General features: G+C 38.6%; 1 protein-coding gene across 1 annotated transcript in view; it reads right to left on the reverse strand.

The window, feature by feature from the left end:
- Positions 1 to 279: 279 nt before the first annotated feature.
- Positions 280 to 27,833, reverse strand: part of stxbp3 (syntaxin binding protein 3) — a 33,155-nt gene continuing 5,601 nt past the window's right edge. The window contains 15 exon segments of the mRNA NM_001015972.2: positions 280 to 1,483; positions 2,643 to 2,791; positions 4,135 to 4,220; positions 4,525 to 4,617; positions 6,109 to 6,215; positions 6,924 to 7,062; positions 8,976 to 9,056; positions 10,416 to 10,481; positions 11,850 to 11,907; positions 13,019 to 13,123; positions 14,403 to 14,527; positions 16,529 to 16,619; positions 17,819 to 17,967; positions 25,574 to 25,674; positions 25,836 to 25,914. Coding sequence (NP_001015972.1) covers positions 1,398 to 1,483; positions 2,643 to 2,791; positions 4,135 to 4,220; positions 4,525 to 4,617; positions 6,109 to 6,215; positions 6,924 to 7,062; positions 8,976 to 9,056; positions 10,416 to 10,481; positions 11,850 to 11,907; positions 13,019 to 13,123; positions 14,403 to 14,527; positions 16,529 to 16,619; positions 17,819 to 17,967; positions 25,574 to 25,674; positions 25,836 to 25,914 — 1,515 coding nt within the window. The 3' untranslated portion in view covers positions 280 to 1,397.

The following is a 27,833-nucleotide window of genomic DNA, read 5'->3' on the forward strand; positions in this document are numbered from 1 at the left end:
ATGAGAGGGGTAATTTATGGTATAAAAGATATTATTGAGAGGAAATGCTTTTGGCTTTTGCATTTAGCAAGTGAGTGGGATGCTGTACATAAAACCAACCTGTAGGGGTCAAGCTTTTACACAAAGGCTGCATAATATACCAAGAAAACATGGGGCACATAGAAAATCTTGCAGGGTGTGTGTGTACAGAGCACTTGGGATGTGGGGCTTGGGCTATACTGGGATGCTGGCAAAATAAATACAGCAAAAGTTGGTAAGCATATAAAAAGACAATTCAAATTAAAAATATATCTTTATTTCCAGCTGTTGAATATATTTGTGTTACCATTGCTTTGCTTACAGTTCTTTATATTATACTGGCTGCATAAAAAAGTATAAATGAAATGGGAAAAAAAATAAATAAAACCTACATTTATTCTTTAAATCTTATTTTCCAACATACAAGTCTTTTGTGACCTATGGTATTAGAAATGCCAAAATGGCTATTGGTGGATCCCTTCTAATCCTCTCTAATACAAGCCTACTGTAAGATACGTGGCTAGTGATACGTGGTCCAGAATTAAAGGAGGTTGATTACCTTAAAATTAACTTTTAGTATTATGTAAAGCTTGATATTCTGAGACAATTTGCAATTGGTCTTTACCTTTTATTTTCTGTGGTTCTTGACTAATTATTTAGCTTTTCATTCAGCAGCTCTCCAGTTTGGAATTTCAGCAGGTATTTGGTTGCTAGGGTTAAAATTATCCAAGCAACCAGGCAGTGGTTTAAATGAGAAACTGGAATATGAATAGGAGAGGGTCTCCTTTTGAGATCTAGTCGGAAGAAAAAGGCAAATATTTCTAACACTATAAGTAATATAAAATTAAGACCATCTGAATTTGCCAAGAATCAGCCATTCTATAACCTACTAAGAGCCAACTTTAAGGTGAACCACCACTTTAAACGGAGTCAGTATTCAGCCTCTTGTTAGTTTGCTAGAATACAATTTCTAAAATAATGCTGTTCAGTTGAGATTTCTCTCTCTCCCCATCGGGTAAAGGAAAGACATTTTATATATTAAAAATAAAAAACGAACTGAGACAGTGCATATGTTACCATTATAAAGTCAGCCGTAAAACTGCATTAATCTCAGTGAAGCAAATGCCAACATTCTCTGTACAAGTTCTATTTTCAGTGCTTTGCAGAGAAATTCATTGGTTAAAGGATTATTAATATATTAAAGCACAATTACATTTGAAAGAAACCCTTTGCTTCCTATGTGTAGAGAATAAACATTCCAGTGGTTGGAGAAGGAGAGCCTGTAGTTTATAAGGAGGGTGGCTGTGATCTCGCAAAGACAAAAAAGCAATTCTAAGGTGCACGGAGGGTTTAATTATAGGATACATGTGAGATGTTTGCTAGTCGTTTGTTGGGATCACGGCTTCTTTAGTGAGATTCTTTACATCATCCAGCATTGTTTTAGGGGTAATAATATGAGTAGAACCTAAAGAAGGAAATATATAACTTGTATGAATAAAAAAATATTAATCTAAAAAATTTGTAAACAGCCATTACTATAACCATTATAATGCAACATTTCCTTTTTCTCTGCAACAATAAAACAGAACCTTGTACTTGATCCCAACTAAGATATAATTAATCCTTATTGGAAGCAAAGCAATATTATTGTGTTTATTTCAAGTTTACATTATTTTTTGGTAGACTTAAAAGGATTCGGTCATGATATTTATGGTTTTTTATTCCTAAATTACAATGTTTATGTAGCAAATAATACACTCTACCACTTAAAATGTTATTCTTGAACCAAACATATTTTTTTAGCTGTAATATTGGTGTGTAGGCGCCATCTCAGTGCATTGTGCAGTCTGAGGAACCACTTTTTGTTTTTAAACTGTACTCCTTCAAGCCAATATATTTTTTTGATGACAAACAAGCCCTGTGAGTTATTTTAACTGCATAATTTTTGCAGCGTAGAACTTAAATATTAAAGAGCTTAGAAATAATCATAAGGTTGCAATACTAGCTTGGAGGAACAGCAGTAAAGCGTTCAGACACCACAGATGACATCTCTAGCTCACCTACCTCATACATCTTACTTTTACTGGAGGCGTCAAACACTTGTCATGTTCCCTCCCTGGAGGTCTGTACATGCTCAGTTTGTACAGTACAGTTTGTAAAGTAATTTAAAAATAAAAAGTACCCCATAAAAAATCACAACAGTTTTCCTTTAATGTCATAAGGCTGCTGTACCTCCAGGCCAGTACAGCATGATTTAACAATTCTTGGAGGGCCTATAGTGTACTTTAAAAATTATTCTAAAGTGAGTTGTGTAATGTCCACATGTATGCAACATGTAATGATGACAAATCACATGTAATACCTCTATCATTAGTTTTTAAAGATGTACATTCTGCTGCTTAGATAAATAGATGCAAAAATCAGCCAAAACACTCATGACATTTGGCTGAAGCATTTTAACTCAATTCACAGGAAGCAAAACACAGAATTGTGTGTTAAGATCAAAGACTTCATTCATACATGATAAAATAGAAGATGGGTTATGGTTTCTAATCTTAACGCTGAGTTAGAGCACTGAAGAAACGGTGCAGCCACCTGACTAGAAACTACTTGCCATTACTTACCTATTATTACTTGGACAAACTTATTGGCCTGTGACACTTCATAAGCACAACGTATTTCAGAGTAGGTTATGCCTCCGATTACAAAAATAATAAGCCTTGACACGTTCTTCCTTTCGTCCCGGGATATTGTGTTATGTTTTTGCCTGGCACTGTCAAGAGAGAAGTAAAGTACATAAAGGCAAAAAAATTAAACCTTAATATTAGAAACTAGTATTTGGTTTATATTACAAAATCAGATCAAAAGGAGTTGTGTCAACATTTCCAGTGGGATGGCATACGTGGTGCCACGATTTCCCCGAAATCACGCAAGTTGCCTAGAGAGGAAACTTCCGTGATTTCCCACCGGCGATTTACATTCTCACCGGTGGGATGGCATTTTGGGGAGATTACTAATCTGTGTGCCAAAGCCCTAAGATGGCTCCTCGTTAAGCTAATTTGCCTTTATACCATAACAGGTATGGGATCAGTTATCTGGAAACCCATTATCCAGAAAGCTCTGAATTACGGGAAGGCCATCTCCCATAGACTGTATTTTAATCAAATAATTAAAATTTTTAAAAATGATACATTTTTTTTCTCTGTAATAATAAAATAGTATTTTGTAGATCGCAACTAAGACATAATTAATTTATGTTTACTGAAAGCAAAACAATCCTACTGGGTTTAATTCATGTTTAAATTAATTTTAATACACTTAAGGTATGAAGAACCTAATTATAGAAAGATCCCTTATCTGGAAAACCCCAGGTCCTGAGCATTCTGGATTACAGGCCCCATACCTGTATTATTATACATTTTACCACTGAGGTAAACCCAGCCTTATACTGTTTGTCAGCCGGACACATAAATCATTTCTCCTGTTAACCCTCCTTTTCAGTTTTGTTAACAAAAAGTTAATATATCTGGCAACCAGAGAAGCAATAAATGGCACAACTGTTGTACTGCAAGGCATAACAGAGACATAAATACTGAAAAAATATCTCCCCAGAGAGAAAGAAACAAGTCCCAGGAAATGGTAAAATCCTGACTTATTTCATGTAACTAGAGCAGTAGGATGCAAACACAATTACAACATAAAGAGACAGTTATTTTGATATTTGCTTACAAAGTTGTGTTAAACTGTATTTAGGTGAATGGAAAGTTGAATAATCAGGATTCCCCTCCCCCCCCCGGATGTTATCTGGGATAATCTGCAGGTTTCCAGCATATACATACAACAAAAGAAACAAATTGAAGATATACTCATATGCTGTATATATTTCTATACAGCATATACATGTTTGATGGCAGATTGAATCATATTATGAATCTTATTTTTAGTTATAAATACTGAAGTCATCAGAAAACCAAGACTGAAAAATGTCCTTAGATGTAATGGCTAGATGTATTAGTTTATATTTCTCTGGGAGATTTGGGGATATATAAATGTAAGGAATGTGTATAATACCTTGAGCATATAAAGTTAACCGAATTATACAAGGAAATACTGTACCTCACTGCTCCAGATCCATTCCATGCTGCTGGACACTCGGAACAATAAGGCCACTCTTTGGAGTCTAACTTATTCTCCATGGTGTCCTTGTTTATTAGAAAACAAGAAAAGTAATGATATGTCACTGTTTCAGAATGACATGAGAAAATGATTCAAGAGACTGTATCAATTCTGCTGCAGAATAAACAAGTCATTTGCTCCTGGTGTATTGCTTGGGCTGCTGGACAAACATTTTGCCCATGTTGAAAGCACCCACTTAAAATTCTGCTGACCATTAAATGATAGCAAAGGCAAAGTCCCTCTGACAATAAAGACAACACCCTTATATCATATACAGTACCCGATACATTGGAATTTGGTTTAACATTGTTTTGACAGCGATTGCCTCACCTCAATAACATCCTTTATTATGGGAGTCCAACGTGACAACTGAAATGTCTCCTCCTTTGATCGGTCTCTCCTTGCTGGCCTACGCTGTGTTGACTAAAGACAGACAGCAGACAGAATAACTTGTACTCTTGATACTTGTTTCTTTACATAAGAACATTTCTGAAGAAAATGATACGTCGCCCCCTAACTAACTGATGGGACTGTTATTTTCCCTGAACTAAAATATGGCTTTCCCACTGCAGTGCAGAATTTGAATATATCCCTTATTTACTAATGGTAAGTAGTGGAAGTAATTGATAATTTGCTTATTTCATCTCAACATCAGCTATCCTAAAAAGCCCTGGAGCTATAAATATCTGCTTTACAGAGAACATGCCATTATCTCAATTACAGGTTTTCCCTAACAATTCACTGTGACAGGAATCAGATGGCACTGCACAACTATTTTCTGTAGGATAAGCATGTTGGCAACAAAAAGAAAATAATGCCCCCAGCAAGTAAGTGATTGGTAGAAGAAAGGTGACATGAGGGAATAAAATGACCAGCATCTCCAAGCTACAGGAATGGTAAATATTTATAGCACAGCCATGTACGTTCTCATGACAGATGATGTTGGAGAAATATGAAAAGTGTGCATCCAGTCAATGAAAAACCCCTTAAACATTTCAGGACTGACCTGACTGCCCAGAACAGAAAGTCTTAAGAAAACAAAGACAACATGTTAGTGAAGGGAAATAAAAGCAATAACAATAGAAAGGACAGGTTGAGGTACGGTGCTAGACAAAGAAGCCAGGAGGGACAAGTGCAGACATAAAACAGACAGTATAAGCATTATAGAAAGATGGTGTAGGGCCTGCACATATGGCATCTCTACACAATGTCTACTTAGATGCTACTGGTGTCGATGCCCAAGTACCCCTTTAAAATGGAAAGCTAATGTAAAGCTGATGTAATAGTAAAAATCCTATTTCCCCAACTAACCACCAGCCTGAAGTCACTTAAGTGATCTGAAATATTTAACAGTTGGGTCCAAAAAAAGGGCCAGATCGGTCATTCATGGTAAGCTGACAGCAAAATGATCTACCTATGGGCTGGAGTTACGTGTATGTTAGCAGAGGCAATTCTCAGTTCTCAGGGTATTTTCTGGGGTTTAGTAGCTGTGACAAGTGTGTTCGCCCTGCGTGTCAGACCAGTAAGTTAAAGCTGGGCCAGAAGGTGAGTTTTTGGGAGATTTATTAGAGATACTGACATCATTCATATCAATAATACTAAACTCTCTGTATCTACCTCTTTCTAAATGATAGGCACAGAAACTGCCCTGTGGAAGAGGGAATGAGTTCAGGGGAAAAAAAAACCCAAAAAATAACATTTTCCATTATTTGATTTAGAATTGCAAAATAAATTGGGAAAATATGGATTTTTTTAAAATAAAAAAATGCATTTGTTCTGTTTTTGTTTACCAAAAGTGTATATAGGTATAAAGTGTCCATTAACATTTCACACAGAACCAAGAACAGTGGAGCAAAAGCATCAGTGCTTTATATCACAATTGAGAATTTAATGCTTGAGTTTTATGTTACCTACCTTGGGTACAATTGGAACTCCAAGGTACTTCCAGTTCTTCAAAACATCTCCCCCACCCTCAATTTTAGCATGTGTGATCAGCCTGTCTAGGTTTTCCTGGGAGGTTCCTTTAGATATAATATGAAGTAAGAGGAAGAGAACAGATGCTGTTGATACTCAAACATGAGAGTACTGGTCTCATCATGTAAAATCTAACACGTGGAAAGCAGAAGATCAACATTTTTTTTTTTTGGTCTTTAAAAGATAAAATGTTTTATAACCGATATGGTTTAAAGGGGAACTCCACCCAAACACAACTTAAGCTTTATAAAAATTTAACATAATTTCAAGCAACTTTGCAATATACATCAGTTAATAAATATGCAGCCTTTTCATGATTTTTAATGTAATAATATGGTTTGAAATAATTACATAAGCCCGGCCCCCTGTTCTCCTGCTGATCTGGCTGACTGCTCTGAGACTCAAATAAAATGTAACAGTAGTCGACTGTCCTCAGCCTGCATCCTGCAAATCCCAATTCCCTGCACACGTGATGTCAATGAGGAAAGGAACATCACAGTGCAATGTATTGTGGGTTATGTAGCTCCTGCCTGCTGTCTGTAAGCTGTGAAGTTGTTATAATTTGTAACATCAATGTTTTAGTTCATTTCAAATGACGCTGAAAGAGAAGAACCGTTTTGCAGCTGGATTTCAGCTGATAAAAATTTAATATAAATCTATCTCTTGGTTCTGTCTAATATAGCACATGCCACCTTAGATTCCCTGTTTAGAATTGTGTTATACAGAGTTATGCATGCCTTGGTAGAACTACTTACCATTCTCTACGAAGATGTACAAAAGGATAGCTCTTATTTTGTCATAATTATCCAAGTCATTGCTTATCAAAATTGGAAGAAGAACACGCATGTGGTCTTTGACTTTCTGCCCCTCTGCATCACTCCCCAGTGCCAAATCCTATAAAACAAATATGTCTGAGCTTTCTGGTAAGCACTTGGCAGATTCATTTGCAATAAGGAAAGAAGTACATGCAAAAAATGTGCGCAAACAGATAAAACTGAAGCAGTACATTAGCATTATGTGTTTGTAGGTTACAGGATCTCCTGCATCCCCCATGACAAAGGTTTGCAGGCTCTCTTACCACTTGGATAATTATAGTTCATATGATCGCGTTCTTAAGGATTTCATTTTGGATGCTATTTTATATTTATTGACGCACAATTTTTTTAAATTTGAGGGTGTCTTTTACCTCCAGAGATGCGGGACCTCAATGGGTGCTAAATTTGCGCCCACCTATGCCAACCTGTACATGGGTTGGTGGGAGGAATCCCGCATCTTTGGTGGTGAGGCACCTTTATTACAGCACTTGGTGTTATATAGGAGGTTTGTGGATGACCTCCTTTTTGTATGGAGGGGTACTGACTTTGCTTTTTCACAATTTGTGGAATTTTTGAATATGAATGATTTAAATTTAAAATTCACAAGTGAGTTTGGTAAAACTCGGATCACTTTTTTGGACCTTGAATTAAGGTGTCACGGCGGGTTTATTGAAACTGATGTCTATAGGAAGCCTTGTGCGGGGAATTCCCTTTTGAGGGCCGACTCTTGTCATCCAGGACATTTGTTCAAAGGGATTCTCTTAGGACAGTTTTGTCGATTAAGGAGGAATTGCAGTACTGAGGCCAGTTTTGTTAAGCAATCCTGTCAGTTAAGGGATCGTTTTCTTAGTCGGGGTTACACTATGAAACACCTTTCACCAGCCTTTGAGAGAGCGCTTAATATGGACAGGCAGCTTCTGTTGCATAAAAGATCTGGGGAAATGGCCGGTGGAGTTCGGGGGGGGACCCTTTATAATGGAGGGCAAAAAGGATGTTCCCATCTTTGTGACTACATATAGTAGACAATTTTATAGAATGAAAAAGATTATTCAAAATTTGTTACCAGTTCTCCTCAATGACCCCCAGTTAGCCCGTGGTAGTGGATGGTTGTAAATTTGTTTCACGTAGAGCCCCCACTTTGGGCAATTATTTATCTCCAACAGTTCTGAAATCAGCGAAAGCTAAAGCCACATGGCTTAATATTAAGGGGACATATCCCTGTGGTGCGCGGAGATGCATTACGTGCACATATGTCAAGCGTTCCACTACTTTTGTAAGCACTGTGACCAAGTGTTCTTTTGATATGCGCTTTTATGCTAACTGCAACACACACCATGTGGTTTATTTGTTGACTTGTATGAATTGTTCCCTTCAGTATGTGGGCTGTACTATTCGTTCACTTAAACATAGGATGCGGGAGCATATTGCACATATCGTTGCAAAAAAAAGCAATAGTCCAGTTTCTAGGCACTTTATCGACTGTTGCAATAGTAATGTTGCTTTGCTGCAGATTCAGGTTATTGACAGGGTGTTTCCAGATGAACGAGGTGGGAATCTGTGGACGAAACTTTTGCAGAGGGAAGTAAAATGGATATTTACATTGGGCACGCGCCAACCACATGGTTTAAATTCTATATTTGATATTAATTGTTATGTTCCCTCAAAGTGATGTTGCCAGAGAATTGTATATGTTATGTTAGTCTATCTTTCTTTATTTCGTTCTGTTTCATTTTTATACACATAAAGTTAAGAGGAAAAAAAAAAAATGTGATGTCATTAATTGATAGGCTTTATATACCATGTTACTGTCTCAGAATGTATGCCTATGATTAAGTGCGGGCACGCACGAAATGCGTCAGGCGTTCTGGGTTTTTAAGAATGTAAATAAAGTTCGAGTTTTATCCATTCTCTGGCTGACCATGGTGCTTTGCGAGCCGCTTTCTTCAGAGATTAGGTTACAGGATAACACAATTGTCCTGTACAAACAATTACCTGTTCAGCTTTGCATAACTTCTCCAGCCTTCCTCGGAACTTCTGCATGCAATCCTCGGCTAAACTGAGGTGTAGGGTTTGCTGGAAAGCAGTTTAAAAAAATCACTAATTGCAGAGTTATATTATGTGGAAAATGTAACAAATATGTCTGTAAGGTAACTTCCAAGGACTAACATCAAGAGATGACAGAGGGACACAAGAAAAAAGAAATGCTTAAAGGAGAAGTAAAGGTTAAATCGCTGTGTGTGTGGGGGGGTGCCAAATGTTATGCACCCCAAGTAGTCATAATGACTTACCTGATACCACGAGCTGGTGCTCCAGTCTGGGGTACGTTTCAGTGAGCACCACAGAGAGATCTTTTTGTTTTGTCCTTCTTTGCATCCTTCTTTGTAGTAGAGCAAAAAGGAAAACTTTAAGCCATGCGGCCCGCGACCCCCCTCTGTGTGGCCCCCACCTGTCTGGCTGCTTTGATGGCTTACCTTTGTGTAAGCTTTAAATGGTATCAGTACTGAGTTTAACTGGCCCCCTGCATGGTTCTCACCTTAGATTCAGGCTGTAATCCTTCTGTATTGTTTAAAAATGTTTTAATCCCCTGTGTAGTTCACACCTTTTAATCTCTGCATTGTTCACCCCCCCAGGCTGTAATCACCCCCATTGTATGTACTGCCTGGCCTATGCTGCCTGTGTGTAGGCATAGGGCAGGCAGAGTATGGCACACAGGCAGCATAGGACAGGCAGAGTATGGCACGCACAGGCAGCATAGGGCAGGCAGAGTGCTGCCTGTGTGTGCCATACTCTGCCTACCCTATGCTGCCTGTACGAGGTGAACATGGCAGGGGTTTGTTCTGGGAGTTTGTTAGTAGTTGGAAATAGCCATTAAATGGTCCCTAAAGTGTGGAATTATATGCTGGTGGTTGCTGTGCTATCCACAGGGGAGGAGGAGGCATATGGATTTAAGGGTATGTCTTAATATGACATAATATAATTCTTTCATATATGAATGATGGTTGATATCCCTGCAGTGAGGACCAAGCATTTGGGTTTTTGCTGGACTACCACCATTGTGATAAAACGGGTGTGGTTTGAAGTGGGTGTGGTTTAAAAGGGGGGAGTGGCCAAAACTGGCTTCCATTAGCGGCCCTCCACCATGTATGTGAGAGAAATTCCGGCCCTCGGCACCGCAGAAGTTGGACAGCACTGCTTTAAGCAAAAAGCTGTCTTTTTCACTCTACTGTGCATGTGTTGTCCCAAGGCCACTAAAGAACGAAGAAGAAGATTGCTCTGGGCTGCTCATAGAACAAACTCCATGCCAGTGCCTTACATTTGGCATCCCCCCGATAATTTAAATTTTCCTTCTCCTTTAAACTGGAATATGCTGGGAAAACCCATTCCTCTACATTTGCCACACAACGATGACAATACTATAACACTTTCGCTTACCTTGCCTATCTGCTTACGGATATGGGGCATCTTTTTCATGATATCAGCCAACTTACTTATGGAGATCTGCGGGGAAATAAATAAAGTACTTTCTTATTCCATGGCAAAACTTTTGAAAAAGGAAATTAGCTATACACACTGTTAAATCTATACTAGATAGTAAAGAAAACATGCAGTGTAGCCAAAATGAAAACTACTTTAAGAGGAAAATATACCCACTGATGAATGGTTTAAATTCCATCTGTAAGAATAATGGCATTTCTCACTGAATGTACAAAGCACAGTCCTTCCATTAGGATTTGCATTTTTCATGTGCCTTGGACTGAAATACTCCTCAAATGTAAACCTTTCAAACAAATGTATGTAAAATTGCTCAAAATTAAATTTTTGCCCTTTTAAAGTTGGCAAATTTTTAAAATGCTCTTTTAATGAAATTGAAACTACACTGCCTGCTTGTCAGTTCTTCTGACTGTGAAGCGTATTCCGAGGTTTCTCACTTTCCCATGCTGAACAACATAAGAAAAGTTCTCTGTTCTTCAGACCTTTTATATAAGCCTATGATTAAGTGTTTTGTTACGAAACAAGTGAAGCTGCTGTGTATGCTACTTGTATATAAATAATGGTCTACAGTTATTTTACATAGCCTGTGTGTGGGATTTCTGTGAGTGCCTGCTAGAAAAACTATTGATGGTGCAGGTGCACCTGGACCCAATGTTATGACCAGTAAGTTTTTAATGTTTGGTTCACACAAAAAGTCCCTGCTCTAAAAAAACTGACAAGCAGGTGGCACTGTTGTTTCAATTTCATTATATCAGCAGTACACATTTTCTTCTAATGTCTTGAAAATTAGGCAAAAAAGTAATGTAAATTGCAAAATTGCTTAAAGAGCACTCTGAGAAATTTAACATGAATTTGTCTTGAAGGTTTACATTTCATCAACTGTACTGGACTGCTACAGCCTATTTTTTAAGTTAAGCAAAATGGCAGTATAATAATATTTGTATATTCTTTGCTCTTTGAAGAGAATAAATATAAGGTGGGTTAGCTTTGGTCTGTGAATACAGAAACCAGATTATTTGCAACTTTTTACAATGTAGATAGTTTTAATGCAAAAGGAGATAATAACCTATGGCACCTGTAACACAGCACCACATTTAAAAACTGAGACAAATACTCTATAAGAAACAATTAGAACGATGACAATAATGCATGTTAGATGGTTCTCTATTAAAAGTTGCTCCAACAAATTAGGGTAACCGGTAAATTAAAATTACAAGGCATTAAATATTAGCCATGCTGAGAATATGAAACACTGTTTGTGATTTGAGCACTGCAGTTATACATTTGGGAAATTACACATATTATATAAAGAGTAAATATATACATATAACAGCAATCCATAAAAATCATCCAATCCTGTTTTTGGCAACATACATTTCCTTCGGTTTCTTTTTTGCTTGATGAAATTTCTTTGACAAGTTTGGGAATTTCCCTGTTAATGTTATAAACAAATATAAATATTCAATATGTGAAGGTCCATAAACCAAAATAACATCTATCCAAGAGAAGACAATACAGTAGCTACTATTCTGCAAGAACAAGGAATGGTACATTTGTCTCACCATGCTTTCCCCTCCCATTAACTACTCCCTCTTTAATAGAGTACTGACAAAAGCAGGCAGCATTCTACTTAAGGGGGCAGCCAGGGGTCTTTGTGCCCAGCTTACAGCAATTCTTTAATCAGGAAAGGCAGTGTGTAAAGTGCAAAAAAGTGTTGCATTGCACCCATTTTGTGTACTTTGCACACTGCCTTTGAAATAGAAAATGACTCTAGATGGGCACTCTGTAGTGCTTTATTCCCTCAGAATTATCAGTCAGCCAACTAAGAGAAGCTCAGACAATGTCCTGCAAATCAACAGAAAAGAAGATGGGCAGCTATCGAGGACATCATCAGGGGCAAATATCTTCACATATAAAGAGCTGTGCTGGCTTGAGTATGTTTCTTTATTGCATTTCACATTAGCCTTTAGGCTACAGCTACACGGGGCTGATTCTTGGCCTGCGGCTAAAGCCTCAAGTACCAAAAACACTGTTTGCTATGTAAATGTGCACCCTATTTGAAACTGGATAGCTTATCTAATAGTTACATAGTTATTTATTTATATATATATATATATATAAAAGTAAGGAGTCACTGGCACTCACGTGAAGATTCACAAAAAGATGCCTGGGTGCAGCAATCAAAACCAGGGAAACATCGATGAAAAACCTTTTCATCGAGATATATATATATATATATATATATATATATAAAATGATATACCACTGAAGGGTAAAGTACATTTAAATGTATAGAAAACCTTTTTATTTTTTGGTTTTACTGATCCTTTAAATTCTACAAGAAGCAAAATATTTTCCTGCGCCAGATTTGCTGCACATGGAAATTCATGTGAAGAAGCTCTAAACTGCTTTTTTCTGTAAATCAGATTTACATTATATCAATTAACACTAATTAGGGAACCAAAGTCATTCTGAAGCACATGATGATTTAACAGGTTAGACAACATAAAATAAGCGAAAGAAATGTAGCAAGTAATACATACTCCAGTACATTAGCAATGTGTTTGTGACGAATTTTAACCCAGAGTTCATCGGATTCGTCCAATCGTGCTTCTTTGTCCTTTGCTAAAGCGCTCTCTGTCCGATACCTATGGAAATAACAAAGTTATGTTTCCTTGACAGTATTTACAATGGTACCTCAAACATGGCCTGCAGTCTATAGTTTAACTCCAAACAAAACAAAAGCAGACACATTACAAATATAGTGATGTTCTTGACCTTTGTAAGATTTGCAATAACTGCAAAAAAAGGAAAAGAAAAATCTGCATAGACTCAAGGAGCCCATACACGGACATATTTCAGCTGCCGATTCTGGTCCTTATCTGCTTGTGTATGGACACCCACAAGAGGCCTACCCGATCGATATCTGGCCTAAAATTGGGCAGATGTCGATTGGGCAGGTTTGATTTTTTGTTGGACCTGGGGCCGCAGAGGCTCGTTGATGCTGTCCCCAATCCAACTGTGCTTATACCTGTCATCGTAATTCAGTTGTTTGGCGCTAGGTGGGAATTTCAGGAGAAGATCTGCTCATTTGGCGACCTCACCAAACAAGTGAATCTTCCCATATATGGTCACCTTTAAGCTATCACATTGTGTTATTTCTCTGGCGTAGTTTGGCGTTTCTGTGTCAAAATCTGTGTGGTCATCTGAACCCTTTATGCCATCCAACCAAACACCTGAAAATGAACATGCTTTAAAGTAATTGAAATATAATGTACTGTTGCCCTGCACTGATAAAACTGATCTCTTTGCTTCAGAAAACACTGCTATTGTGTATATAAATAGGCTGCTGTAGCAATGGAGGCTAGTGAAATAGGGCTAAATAGCACAGGTTAAATAGTAGATAAGCTCTGCAAAACACCATTACATTCTACAAAGTTTATCTGCTTTATAACCTGAGTCTTTTCTCCTTTGAATGGCTGCCTCCATGGCTACACAACAGCTTATTTATACACCAACTACACTAGTGTTTCTGAAGCAAACACACCAGTTTTACCAGTACAGGGCAACAGTACATTATATTTTAAATACTTTAAAACACTTCCATTTTTGGTGTTACTGTTCCTGGGGAAATGAATGTGCCCAGTTTTTAATTACAGATGATGCTCAGAGGTGGTACACGCATTAATGGAAGACACAGTGCCTGCCAGTGGACAAACTATTTTCTAAAATAGCTTCATGTCTTGTCTAAACTAAGCATCTCTCTTGTCTTGTCTAAACTAAGCATTTTACGAAGGGACAAAGAACATCAAAAGTATTCATCTTCTAATCAGTTATGGATCTGCAATTATCATAAATGTACATTTAACAGTGTTACAGTTCTTGATAGAACAGACAGGACAAGAATATTAGGTAAGGGGTACTTGCTTGTAGATGTCGTTCTCGATTGGCAGGAGATCATAGACCATAGCTTGAAATGTAAGTTCATGCAGTATAGTAGAAAATGGATCAAATCCTCTGTCCACTATAAGCAGCTGTGACTGTGTTTTAGCCTGCAAGAGAATGGTTATTGTGGTGTCGACAAACTTAAAAAATGTATGTATATTTTTAATATGAAGCCTCTTTACAGGCTTTACATTTTCTAAAGTTAGCTTGCAATAATCAAAAAATTAAATAATTCAGAAGACATTGATCTAGAACAGTCACTACCAGTTCCTTACCATGTGGAAAGTGTCTAGAATGCTATCTAGTAATATAGTATAACTGTAGTCAGGAACATAAAACGCAAGGCACAATTTACAAACTTTAGAGGTGAAAAACAAGGCACCATTAGGAAGCAGGCTTGCTTGGATTTGGCATGCTAAATGCAGATCTTGAAACCAAAAATTGTCATATAATATACTGTATTTCCTGGTAATAAGATGTCTATCATTTGTTTTAGGCAAATGCCTTGAGCCCTTTGTGCATGAAAGGCCTGAGGTGCTCTAGTTGTTGTCCTGTGCCCATAGTTGTTACAAAGTAAGTTTCCATTTGGAGGATGGGATTATCCAGAGCAAACAGCCCCAATGGTCATGAAATAAAAGACCTGCAGAACTGTCTGCAGAGTGATTTGATTTAAGTCACAACAAAAACCCAAATTGTCCTTTGGAAATGATTGTAAGAAAAAAAAAAGAACAACTCCCAGTTCAGGAAGGGTGGTAGGGTGGTACCCTTAAACTAAGAAGAGGGTGCCACCCTAAGCAGAAATCTAAGAATTATTGACAAAGGACATTAAGTAAAGAAGAGTAGCTCAGATGTCTTGATGTTCAATTTATATATAAAAGTAACTGCTCAAATAGCTGGACAGAGGAGAACCAGTGGAAAGTAATTTAATTTAAAGGGGTTGTTCACCTTTGAGTTAACTTTTAGTATGATATAGAGAGTAATATTCTGAGACAATTTGCAATTGGTGTTTTACATGTTTCAATTCTTGTTCAGCAGCTCTCTTGTTGCTAGGGTTATTAACTTAGCAACCAGGGAGTGATTTGAATGAGAGGATCTGAATAGAAAAAAATGTTAACAATAAAACTGTAGCCTAAAAGAGCAATAGTTTTTTGACTGCAGGGGTCAGTGACCCCTATTTGAAAGCTGCAAATAGAAGAATAGTTTTTTAAAAACTATAAAAAATATATAGTAAAAGACCAACTGAAAAGTTGCTAGGAATAGGACAATCTATAACATACTAAAAGTTAACTTAAAAGCAACCATTACTTCTTCATCAGAGAAAGTCTTTAATCTATTTGCTGATTAATCATTGTGCAAGAACATTTGAAGGGCTGCCCCCTATATGGCACCATTATGCTGCCAGTACACAAACAAAGGTTGCAACACTGAGGCAGGTAGCAACTCACTGACCACTGGCAGATCCCTTTCACAGCTGAAAGGATCCATATTCTGACTAAAGCAGAAGTTGTTCTTGGTACACCACAAATGCACTCTCATCCTAATTAAGGAGTATTCTAAAATAAACAATATCCTCTGTCATAAAAGTGTGTCAGTGTTCCCCCCATTTAAAAAAAACAAACAAAAAAAAAAAGTATAGGTTGGAATAAATTGCAGTACTGAGATGGAAGGCATGAGAAGGAACATTTCACAGGGGAATTGTATATTAGAAATGCATCTTGTAATTCACAGTGGTTCAGTGGGAAGCACTGCTGCTTTGCAGCGCTGGGGTCCAGAGTTCAGCCAGGGCTTTCTCTGCAAGGAGATTATGTATTCCCCCATCTCTGTGTGGGTTTCCTCCAGATATTCCAACACTCCCAAAAACATACAGGTTAATTGACTCCCAATATGTGTGTGCATGTAATAAGGACCTTAGATTCTAAGCTCCACTTGAGCCGGACTGATGTGAATGGTGTATAATATCTGTAAAGTGCTGCGGAAATGTGTTGGTGCTATATAAATACCAGGAAACAAATAAATAGCAAGAAACAATGCAGAAAGAGCTCACTGCATACACAAACTTACTTATAAATTGGAATTTATTTGTTGGGTTTTAGTCTGTAACATATTACCTTAAATTGGTCTTTTTCATCCATTTTGTAATACTGAACAAGTTGTTCCTCCACCAGATTGGCCAGTTCTTCTGCATTATCCAGTGGCTCCCTGTGGTATACAATAAAACCATTGAAAAATGCCAAAAGTCTAAAGTTAGCCATAAACATCACAAAAAAGTAGATTGGTATGGAATGTCTACGAAGATTTTCATTCATCCAGGTCATGGTATATCTAGTATAAATAAATTTAAAGCAACTGGACTTGTTAAGTAATCATTGAAGACGTTTCACTACTCATCCGAGCAGCTTCTTCAGTTCAACATTTGAACTGAAGAAGCTGCTCGGATGAGTAGTGAAACGTCTTCAATGATTACTTAACAAGTCCAGTTGCTTTAAATTTATTTATACTAGATATTGGTATGGAATATTTGGCCATAGTGCCAAAACTGGGTCATCCAGGAGGTTTAGGTATCGGAGAATATGATCACCACTAATCAGGAAGGGTCTTGGCTACTTGTGTTGTACCATTGCATGTCAGGGGACAATAATATTCAGGGGTAAAAAGAAAAAAAAAAGTTTGAGTCCCTTTAAAAAAAAAACAAAAAACAGAAGGATTTATACTCATCTCCTTGTCATATTTGCAGTTCAACAAAGCAATGGATCATTGTGTCAGATCCAAAAGAATAAAATGATAAAATAGGCAGTAGGGCACATAAAATTTGCTTAGAGTTAAAGTAGTTATGGAGTAGATGCAGCAGTGCTGGGAAAGCTAATGCAATTGAATCTGAAATAGATTGAAATATATAAAAATATATAAACCAAGATCATAACAATGAAAGTTTTAGCAATAATGTCCCAGGGAGCACTAAGAAAAAAATAAATAAAGAATTGCTGAACAAAGGATTACCTTGTATCACACAGGAATTAGCCAAAGACAGCATAATTATGATACTGCCTTAAAGCTCTGGCACACGAGGAGATTTGTCGCCGGCGATTTTTAAAAGAGCGATTTGGCGACAAGACGCCAATGCTAAATCAATGGAAATCGCTAGCGTCAAAACATACGAGGCTACTTCAAATCGCCTGCTGTTTCAAATCGCACACAGACCCTTTTCTGAGCAACTTGAGTAAACATGAGGGGGGGTTAACTGTTGAGTGTACCATGGGTAGCAGATCGCCTGGAGCTCAACTCGCATGAAATCTCTTCGTGGGTATTGTTGTGGTGACTTGTCGCCAAAGCGACAGGGGGAAAAAACGCAGGCGACAAATCTCCTTGTGTGCCAGAGCCCTTAGACTCATTCAACTCACTTCTTATATCTCACTCCAGGGTTTTCCTCCAGAGTCGCACACAATGTAACTATCTGTTGGGCAATGGTTTGAATGGCTGTTTCCTTATCCACTGCTTTATCCGGACTGTACAGCAAGTGAAAAGCTTTAGGGACATTGAGCAAGAAAACCTAAAAAAAGCATGGTATATATTAGTATTGATGTTGGTATATATAGTTTATGCACAGTGTGTGAGTATATAGTTAGCTCAGTACAGGTTTATGTGGGTGCCGGGTTCACTTGAAAGAGTTGAACTTGATGGACTTCTGTCTTTTTTCAACCCAACTTGACTATGTAACTATGTAACTATATGGTATACTGATTACCTAACAATAGTTAGGCTATACATACATTGTAACCTAATTGTCCTATTATGTAAATATCAAAATGTCAAAAACTCAACCCTGTACAGTAGCGGTTTGTTTTTTTAGGTCAACGAAACAGGTACAATGGGAGGGAACAGAGTGGTCATGTTTCAACACAAAGCACAGAATTCTTGTGAACTGTGTATTGGAATTCCTAGCATGTTAATTGTATTTCATCATTCTCACTAATTTATATGAACCTTACCAGTTTGTGTTTTTCCTGTAAAGCACTGTGCTATATATTAATACATACATAAATATTGTGCAAGATGCTTTTTATTTCCTATGACTAAGGCTTATGTCACATGGGTCATTTTTTACACCAACATATATTAGCCATTCCTATCACCACCCATTCACTTAAATGTGAACCCTTCGTCAGCTTGCATTTCAGCCTGAAGATGCTGAAGTGAGCATTTCTGGGCTAAAAAGTGCCAGAACTGGACTGTACCCACACGTGTTGAATCAGTCTTATTGTTCAATTTGCTTATAATATACAAACACAAGTAAATGATACAGAAAAAGTCCATGTTTTTGACTGTCCTTGGCTTTCTGTTTTAATCAGAAGCCAAATGCCCCATGCACCAATAGCTATAAAGTGACTTACTAATGAAAAATTAAATTTATCATGCATCGGTTACAATGTTTCTAAGGCCAATACACAAATATTATTTCCTAGTGAACTGATACACCCAATATTTGTAACCCCCCCCCAAAAAAAAAATCTCCATTTCATCAACTGCATACAGTATCACTGAAAATCCATTTCTTCCTTAAACCTTTATTTTCCTCTAACATCCTCTACTACAGAGATGAATAAGATGACAAAGCTAAATGCAATAAGGAAGGACATGGTACAATAGTACAATAGAATACTTTTATGCCTATGTACTTCTGATGGCCCATAGGGGGTTTCTAAAAAAAAACACTGAGATCAGAGGTTATGTACATAAAAGTGATTTAGCCTGAGTACAGACACAGAACACCTTCAGGCAGACTATATTCAGTACTTGCCCTCTTATAATCCACACCCAGCACAAACAATACATTCTGTACAAAAGCAGTATCTTTTTACCCTCTAGTCTCATTCACAATATTTCAGAAATTCAAGTAAATAATCAGCTTGACAAAAAAATATATACACATATAGGCAACCATACACCCCTGGTGCTTCACCAAAAGATCAATAGTGCTGTGCAACAAACTGTTCCAAACCCAGTTTGCTTAATACTTAAAGACGAACTATACCCCCCCACCCGGTGCAAAAACCACCCTTAAGGTGGAGGGGGTCTAGGCAGTGATAATTAAGGTGCTTTTTGTGCCCGGGGGTATAGTTCTCCTTTAAAAAAAGAGTTAGCTCTTATCTCCTTGGATTTCCTTTGTTCAGTATTAACCAAAAGCACAGGAAGCTCTTAGAGAAACTAGCAAAGAAACAAAAAGGAAACAAGCTTTTTACTGCTTTACATAATGCTTTCTAACTTGCTTGTTATCCACTGCAAGACAAAAAAATCCATATGAAGATGTTCCTAATATTACTCAGAAAGAAAATAAAATATTTCCTGACACCAAATGGTAATCAGAGCAGACTGATTCTTCAGCTTTTCTCGTTTAAAGTTTGTTCATAAGGAAAGAACTCCCATCATAAATGAAAGTCACATTACAATAAGCTGAAGCAGAGACTGGCTGCGCTGTAAGAAAAGAATGTTATATACCATTAGAGAAGGAAACAAAAAAAAAAAACACTTAATTCTCTGTATAAGCATAAACACAGTAATTAAAACTGAAATCAGCTTATACATAATGTAATGTTGTACATTGTGTTACTGTATTGCTTCTTATACTGAGAATCTCTGAACCACTACCCTATAGTTCAGGGGTGGGCAAACTTTTTGGCTCAGTGGCTACATTCACTTACAGCCGGGCCGGACAGCGTTATGCCCAGGGCTGCCATCGGAAATCACGAGGCCTCTCAGCTCCCCCCCTGTATCCCACAGCTCCACTCCCCTGCATCCTGCAATTACCCAGCCCAGCATCCTCCGGCTCCACTCCCCAGCATCCTGCAGCTCCCCACCCCAGCATCCTCCAGCTCCACTCCCCAGCATCCTCCAGCTCCACTCCCCAGCATCCTCCCCCCAGCGTCCTCCATCACCCCCCCAGGGACCTGCGGCGTTTCTCCCTGCGGCGCGGCCCTATGCGGCTGCTTTGGCACCCTCCGACTTCTGTCCCCACCCAGCATACATTTATATGGTTGCGCCCATGCGCAGGGCCCATATTTCTTTTAAGGGGCCCGTGTCGGCGGGCCGGATTAAAAAGGGCAGCAGGCCGGATGTGGCCCGCAGGCCGTAGTTTGCCCACCCATGCTATAGTCTGATCTATCTTCAAAATGAAAATAAATGTAATAGGCTTCTATTACAGGCTGATTTTGAGTTTTTACCTCATTAATGTTTCCATCCATATTATATATGGGTACAGCTTATTGATGCCTCCCTCTGCACTAACAGTTAAAAGAAAACTGTCATGGGAAAACATGTTTTTTTAAAAACGCAGTTAATAGAGCTTCTCCAGCAGAATCTTGCATTGAAATCATTTTTTAATTCTGAAATTTCACAAGGGAGTTAGCCATGATCTTCATTTCCCTGGGTGCCACAGCCATGTGACTTGTACTCTGATAAACTTCAGTCACACTTTACTACTGAGCTGCAAGTTGGAGTGATGTCACCCCCTTCCCTTTCCCCCACCCCAGCAGCCCATCAGCAGAATAATAGGAAGGTAGCAAGATAGAAACTCCCTGACACCTTTATTGCTAAAAGTAGTAGATATTAGAATAGCACTCAATAGCTTGGGACTCCTTTATTTACATGGGAGTAGAAGAAACAATAGGTTATCTGAAAGCAGTTCTGATGTGTAGTTCTGGCTCTTTCCTGTCGTTTTTTTTTTTTCAGCCTGAGAGAAGCGGATCCGCTCCTGTACGCCACGCCAATGATCTGCACAGCATCTGCTCACTTGCAGGCACATTCAGCTGAGCTTGGGCCATTAATGTGAAAGCAGGTGTGTGCCTGCAAGTGAGCAGATGCTGTATGAGTGGCGTATAGGAGTGGATCTGCATCTCTTAGGCTGAAAAAAAGACAGCCTGAGAGCAGCAAAGCCAACACATTTTGGAGGAGATTTTAAACTAGGAGTGGGGGGGGAGGGTGCAGCGGGAAATTCTGTGGGAGACAGGATAGATGAGGTAGTGGGCATAGTAAGGGAAAATGGGGGAGGAGACTTGCTTCGGGATATTGATAATGGCAGGGAGGCCCATAATTAGTTTACACGTCATTCTCACGCCGGAACCAGTATTAAATGTATGTTTACCAATGCAGGAGTCTGACTGGTAAAATGGGAGAGCTGGAGGTACTGGCGTTGGAGCGGAAATATGATGTGATTGGCATTGCTGAAACTTGGTTGAATGAGTCTCATGACTGGGCAGTTAATATTGGGGGGTATACATTGTTTCGGAGGGACAGGGGCAATAGAAAAGGAGGAGGAGTGTGTCTGTTCATTAAGCAGGAATTAAAAGCAAATATTAAGGAGGAAGTGATGGGGGTAACAGAGGGAGCTGAATCCTTATGGGTTGAGCTTCTCACAGATAGTAAAGAATCTACCAAACTAATTGTAGGGGTATGCTATAGACCCCCTAATGTAAGCAAAGAGGAGGAGGCCCAGCTCCTGTTGCAAATAGAAAAGGCTGCTAGTTTGGGGCAAGTGATAATAATGGGGGATTTTAATTACCCTGATATTGACTGGGGCAATAGTACTGCCAGGACAGTAAATGGGACAACTTTATGTCACAGGTTGTTGAGGAGCCAACCAGGAACCATGCTATACTAGATCTAGTGTTCTCTAATGACCCAGAACGTATAGCAAATGTGCAAGTGGTTGAACCCCTGGGTAATAGTGACCATAATGTTATTTCATTTGATGTTTGGTGCAGGAAACAAATTTACATGGGGGCAACAAAGACACTGAATTTTAGGAAGGCAAATTTTAGCTCCTTAAGGGCAGCGCTTCAGGGCATAGATTGGGGCATTATGTTTACTGATAAAAACACAGAGCAGAAATGGTTGTCATTTAAAATGATATTAAATCATTACTGTTCTCAATTCATTCCATTAATAAGAAAAAGTAGAAGTGTTAAGAATCACCCTATGTGGCTTATCTCTGAGGTAAAGAAGTTAATAGGGAAAAAAAGGAAAACTTTTAAGAAATATAAGTCAGAGGGGACAGTAGCTGCGTTCAATGAATATAAACACTATAACAAGTGTTGTAAAACAGCAATCCGGAACGCAAAGATAGAAAATGAGGAGCGCATCGCGGCCGAGGCCAAGACTAACCCCAAAAAGTTTTTTAAGTATATTAATAGTAAAAAGATGCAGGTTGAGGGTGTGGCCCCATTGAGTTATAATAACAATATGGTTACAGCGGATACAGAAAAGGCAGATGTGCTTAACCAGTTCTTTTCTTCTGTGTATACAGTAGAGGAGCCAGTGGGCCAAGTCCCACCCAATAGCTGCACTGTTGCCTCAGCTCCAACTACACAGTGGTTGGCACAGGATATGGTGCTTAAAGGGTTACACACGATAAATGTAAACAAGGCACCTAGGCCAGATGGAATACACCCTCGGGTACTGAGAGAGCTAGGGGCAGAATTGCATTGGCCCTTGTTTCTGATATTCTCAGACTCTCTTTCATCAGGTATGGTACCTAGGGATTGGAAGAAGGCGAATGTCATTCCCATATTTAAAAAGGGAGTAAGATCTCAGCCTGGCAATTATAGGCCTGTAAGTTTGACATCCGTGGTGGGCAAGTTATTTGAAGGCTTGTTAAGGGATCACATTCAAAATTATGTAGTGGAGAATGCCATTATGAGCAGTAATCAGCATGGCTTTATGAAGGACAGGTCATGTCAGACCAATTTAATTGCTTTTTATGATGAGGTAAGTAAGAAGCTGGATAGTGGGGATGCAGTAGATATAATCTATTTGGATTTTGCCAAAGCATTTGATACCGTTCCCCACAAACGACTGCTTTCTAAGCTAAGGTCTATTGGTCTTAGTGAAGTCATTTGCACATGGATAGAAAACTGGCTACAGGATCGGGTACAGAGGGTGGTTGTTAATGGTACATTCTCTACTTGGAGTAAGGTCCTCAGTGGGGTCCCTCAGGGTTCTGTACTGGGTCCACTTTTGTTTAATTTGTTCATAAATGACTTAGGGGAGGGTATTATGAGTAATGTATCAGTGTTTGCAGATGACACAAAACTCTGCAGACCAGTCAATTCTATCCAGGATGTGACATCCCTGCAGCAGGATCTTGACCAACTGGCAATCTGGGCAGCTAAGTGGCAGATGAGATTTAATGTGGATAAATGTAAGGTCATGCACCTGGGATGTAAAAATATGCAAGCCCCGTATAACCTTAATGGGACTGCACTAGGCAAATCCATAATGGAGAAGGACCTTGGAGTCCTTGTAGATAATAAACTTGGCTGTAGCAAGCAATGCCAGGCAGCAGCTGCAAGGGCAAACAAGGTTTTGAGCTGTATTAAAAGGGGTATAGATTCACGGGAGGAGGGGGTTATTCTTCCCCTTTACAGAGCGCTGGTAAGGCCCCATCTAGAATATGCTGTTCAGTTTTGGTCTCCAGTGCTCAAACGGGACATTATTGAATTAGAGAAGGTCCAGAGAAGGGCAACTAAGCTGGTAAAGGGTATGGAAAGTCTCAGTTATGAAGAAAGACTGGCCAAGTTGGGTCTGTTTACACTGGAGAAGAGACGCTTAAGAGGTGACATGATAACTATGTATAAATATATAAAGGGATCATATAATAACCTCTCTAATGTTTTATTTACCAGTAGGTCCTTCCAACGGACACGAGGGCACCCACTTCGTTTAGAAGAAGGGAGGTTCCATTTAAATATTCAGAAAGGTTTTTTTACTGTGAGAGCTGTGAAGTTGTGGAATTCCCTCCCCGAATCAGTCGTGCTGGCTGATACATTATATAACTTTAAGAAGGGGCTGGATGGATTCTTAGCAAGTGAGGGAATACAGGGGTATGGGAGATAGCTCTCAGTACAAGTGAGGGAATACAGGGTTATGGGAGATAGCTCTCAGTACAAGTGAGGGAATACAGGGTTATGGGAGATAGCTCTTAGTACTAGTTGATCCAGGGACTGGTCCGATTGCCATCTTGGAGTCAGGAAGGAATTTTTTCCCCTCTGCGGCAAATTAGAGAGACTTCAGATGGGGTTTTTTTTTGCCTTCCTCTGGATCAACTAGTAGTTAGGCAGGTTATATATAGGCATTATGGTTGAACTTGATAGACATATGTCTTTTTTCAACCCAACTTACTATGTTACTATGTTACTCTGTGAGGCGTTACTCTTAGGGGTTATTTATCAATGTGTGAGTTTGATTTTTTTTATGGCTGGTACAGGTATAGGATCCATTATCCGGAAACCTGTTATCCAGAAAGCTCTGAATTACAGGAATGCTGTCTCCTATAGACTCCTATTTTAATCAAATAATTCAGATTTTTAAATGTGACGTCCTTTTTCTCTATAATAATAAAAACTGTACCTTGTACTCCCAACTAAGATATAATTAATCCTTATTGGAGGCAAAACAATCCTCTTGGGTTTATTTGATGTTCAAATTATTATTAGTAGTACACTTAAGGCATGGAGATCCAAATTACGCCAAGATACCTTATAAAAAAAAAAAACAGGTCCTGAGCATTCTAGATAGATCCCATACCTTTAATTATTAAGTACAAAAAACCTGACAACTTGAATGTAAAACTTTGCCATCTAAAAGCTTGCAAGTTTCTATAGAAGTCAATGGGAGTTGTCCCTGGCAAAGTCAAGCCATATTTTTAAACTCAAATTTTTCAAGTTTGTAAACTCGAAAAATGTGAGGTATTCAAGTTGTTTATTCAAACAAGTTTTCCTTATTAATAAATAAACAAGCATTCTATATCCGAGTTTATTCGATTTTGAAAAACAAACTCAAAAACTTGCCTAAAAGCAAGGTATAAGTCGAAAGTTGATGTTCACATGCCTTTTTTGATTGCTATAAATGTATTTATATCATAGACAAAGTGAATTTATATACAACCAGGGCAACAGTTACTAAATTAAAAATGTATTATATATTACTATAGTAATAAATATATACTATATTACCACTGACAAGGTAAACAATAATATTTATCCAAAGCCAGGACATAGTTTACCTATTAAAATACTGTAACATTTTGTTAATACACTCTTCAAACCATTTATTTGAATGCACTTTAGTCTGGAGAGAGTGATGCATTAAATTAGGGACTTTACCTGTGACTCCTTAGGGAAAAACGAAATACTGATCTCCTTACACCTTTTTATTGTCTTGGGATGACAGGACTTCAGCTTGTTGAAGAGGCTGTCAGGACAAACTGTAAAACAGAATGCTAGTGAAGGCAGGACTCAGGTTTGTCCAAATTGTTTATACCATAATCATTAGTTAAGTACAGGGAAAAGTTTTACACATAAGATCATGAAAGGCAACAATACAGTTGCTGTAAAGAGTTTCAAAATTCAGAGAGGGTGCACTTACCATCACTGAAATAGACATAAGCAGCTTTGTATTTGCTGGCAGATTTACTGTTGAAGTCATTCACCAAACAATCTACAGACTAAAAAGACATAAAAGCTCATTGGATTCTGTTTAAAGTGAGGCCTTATTTCTATTCCTTTGCCATAACTACTTTATGAATGTTTATCAGGGCTAGCTACTCACCCTATTATTCTAGTACACCAGAAGTTGATGGTAGTTAGTTCAATAACACACAATCACAGTGTTTGGCCTAATATTTATGGGACTGTATGAACTGTGAGGCCAGGGTTAAGCAGGACACAATCTATTCTAATGCCCCCCTAAACAGTAGCCTTTTTGGATCCTATAACATACAAAGGTAAGAATCTTGTACATGCAGTGTTCATTAAGAGCATTTTTTGCCAAAATAGTATGGTTCCACCAACCAAAGTTCAGGATTATTAGACCTCTGATAGGTGCCCTTTAAAACATTTTTTACTAATTGGGTTAGTCAAATGTCTTTAAAACTTTAAGACGGATTAGGGGAAAACATTTTAATTGCATGGGCTATTCATATTCTGACATCAGTCAGTAGGTGTACATCCCCTATAGTCCCATGGACACCCAAGGCACTTGTAAAGCAAAATGTATATTTTTTCGTGGTTCTCCAGTTTGGAATTGAAACTGAAGCTTATATTTCCTAACAACCAGGAAGCCGTTTAGACATTAGAATGAAAGATAAATAGTGAAAGCCTGTACAGAAAATAACTGATAAAAAAAAAAATAAGGCTAATTCCATACAGGACTGATTTCCAGCCTGTGAATAAAAGCAGGAAGAGAATCAGCCTTTCCCTGTGCCTGCATCAGGAGCCACTGTGTCATCTAGAGTGAGGGCACTTGGAGCGGATTTTGGAACCTAAATCTGCTCCATGTGCACGCAGCCAAGCTGACGCAATGGCTCAGGCACAGGGAAAGGCTGAAGCCAGCCTAGGTGTTTATTTTTGGCATGTGTTTATCTGCAGGCTGAGAATCAGCACTGTCTGCCATTAGTCTATCAGTAAATTACCACTTTTTATGTCCTCCACAGATGCAAATAAAGAGATATTGCAAATGAAAAGATATTAACCAAGTTAAAGCCACTGGTTATGCTTGAGTCAAAGCATCCTACCACTAAAGATGGCCATACGCTGTAAGATCCGATCGCTTGGCGAGGTCACCTTAAGGCCAAAAGATTAAAACAGCGGGCATAGGCACCGCCGATGTGGCCCCTGATCAGACGTAAAAAGCAAACCTGCCTGATCTGCACAATTTTAGACCAGATGTCGGTCGGGGAGGCCCGTCATTGGTGCCCATACATGGACAGGTAAGCTGCCAAATCAGTCTAAGGGCTCTGGTACACGGGGAGATTAGTCGCCCGCTGCAAAACTCCCTGCTCGCGGGCGACTAATCTCCCCGAGTTGCCTTCCTTCTGCCATCCCACCGGCAAACATGTAAGTCGCCGGCGGGATGGCAGACGCGGCGAGGCGATTTCGGGAAATCGCCGAAAAAGACTTGCGAGTCTAATATCAGCAGCTAAAATTGACCCATGTATGGCGACCTTTAGAGGAAGATTTATTAAAATGTGAATTTAGAGCTTACACCAGAAAAACTCACCTGCTTCCTATTGAGTTTCCATAGGAATAAACAGAAAGTGGGTGAGTTTTTCTGTGGTGAATTGTAACCTCGCATTTTCATAAATCTGTCCCTAATCTTCTACGAGAAAAAAATGTAATCCTGTAAAGAACCCATGTGATCCCTGTGCTTAAAGGGAAACTATACCCCCAAAGAACAACGGTCATATGTAAAACCCTGCTTCATCTAAATAAACCATTTTCATAAAAATATACTTTTGATAGAAGTATGTGCTATTGGGTACTCCTAAATAGAAAATTGCCATTTTAAGAATTAAGGGACACCTCCTGGGATCATAGGATTCACAGTGCGCACAACCAAGCCAAGGCACACATACATGCTAGGCCA

Source organism: Xenopus tropicalis, chromosome 4 (assembly GCF_000004195.4).
Source record: "Xenopus tropicalis strain Nigerian chromosome 4, UCB_Xtro_10.0, whole genome shotgun sequence".
Taxonomy (NCBI): Eukaryota; Metazoa; Chordata; class Amphibia; order Anura; family Pipidae; genus Xenopus; species Xenopus tropicalis.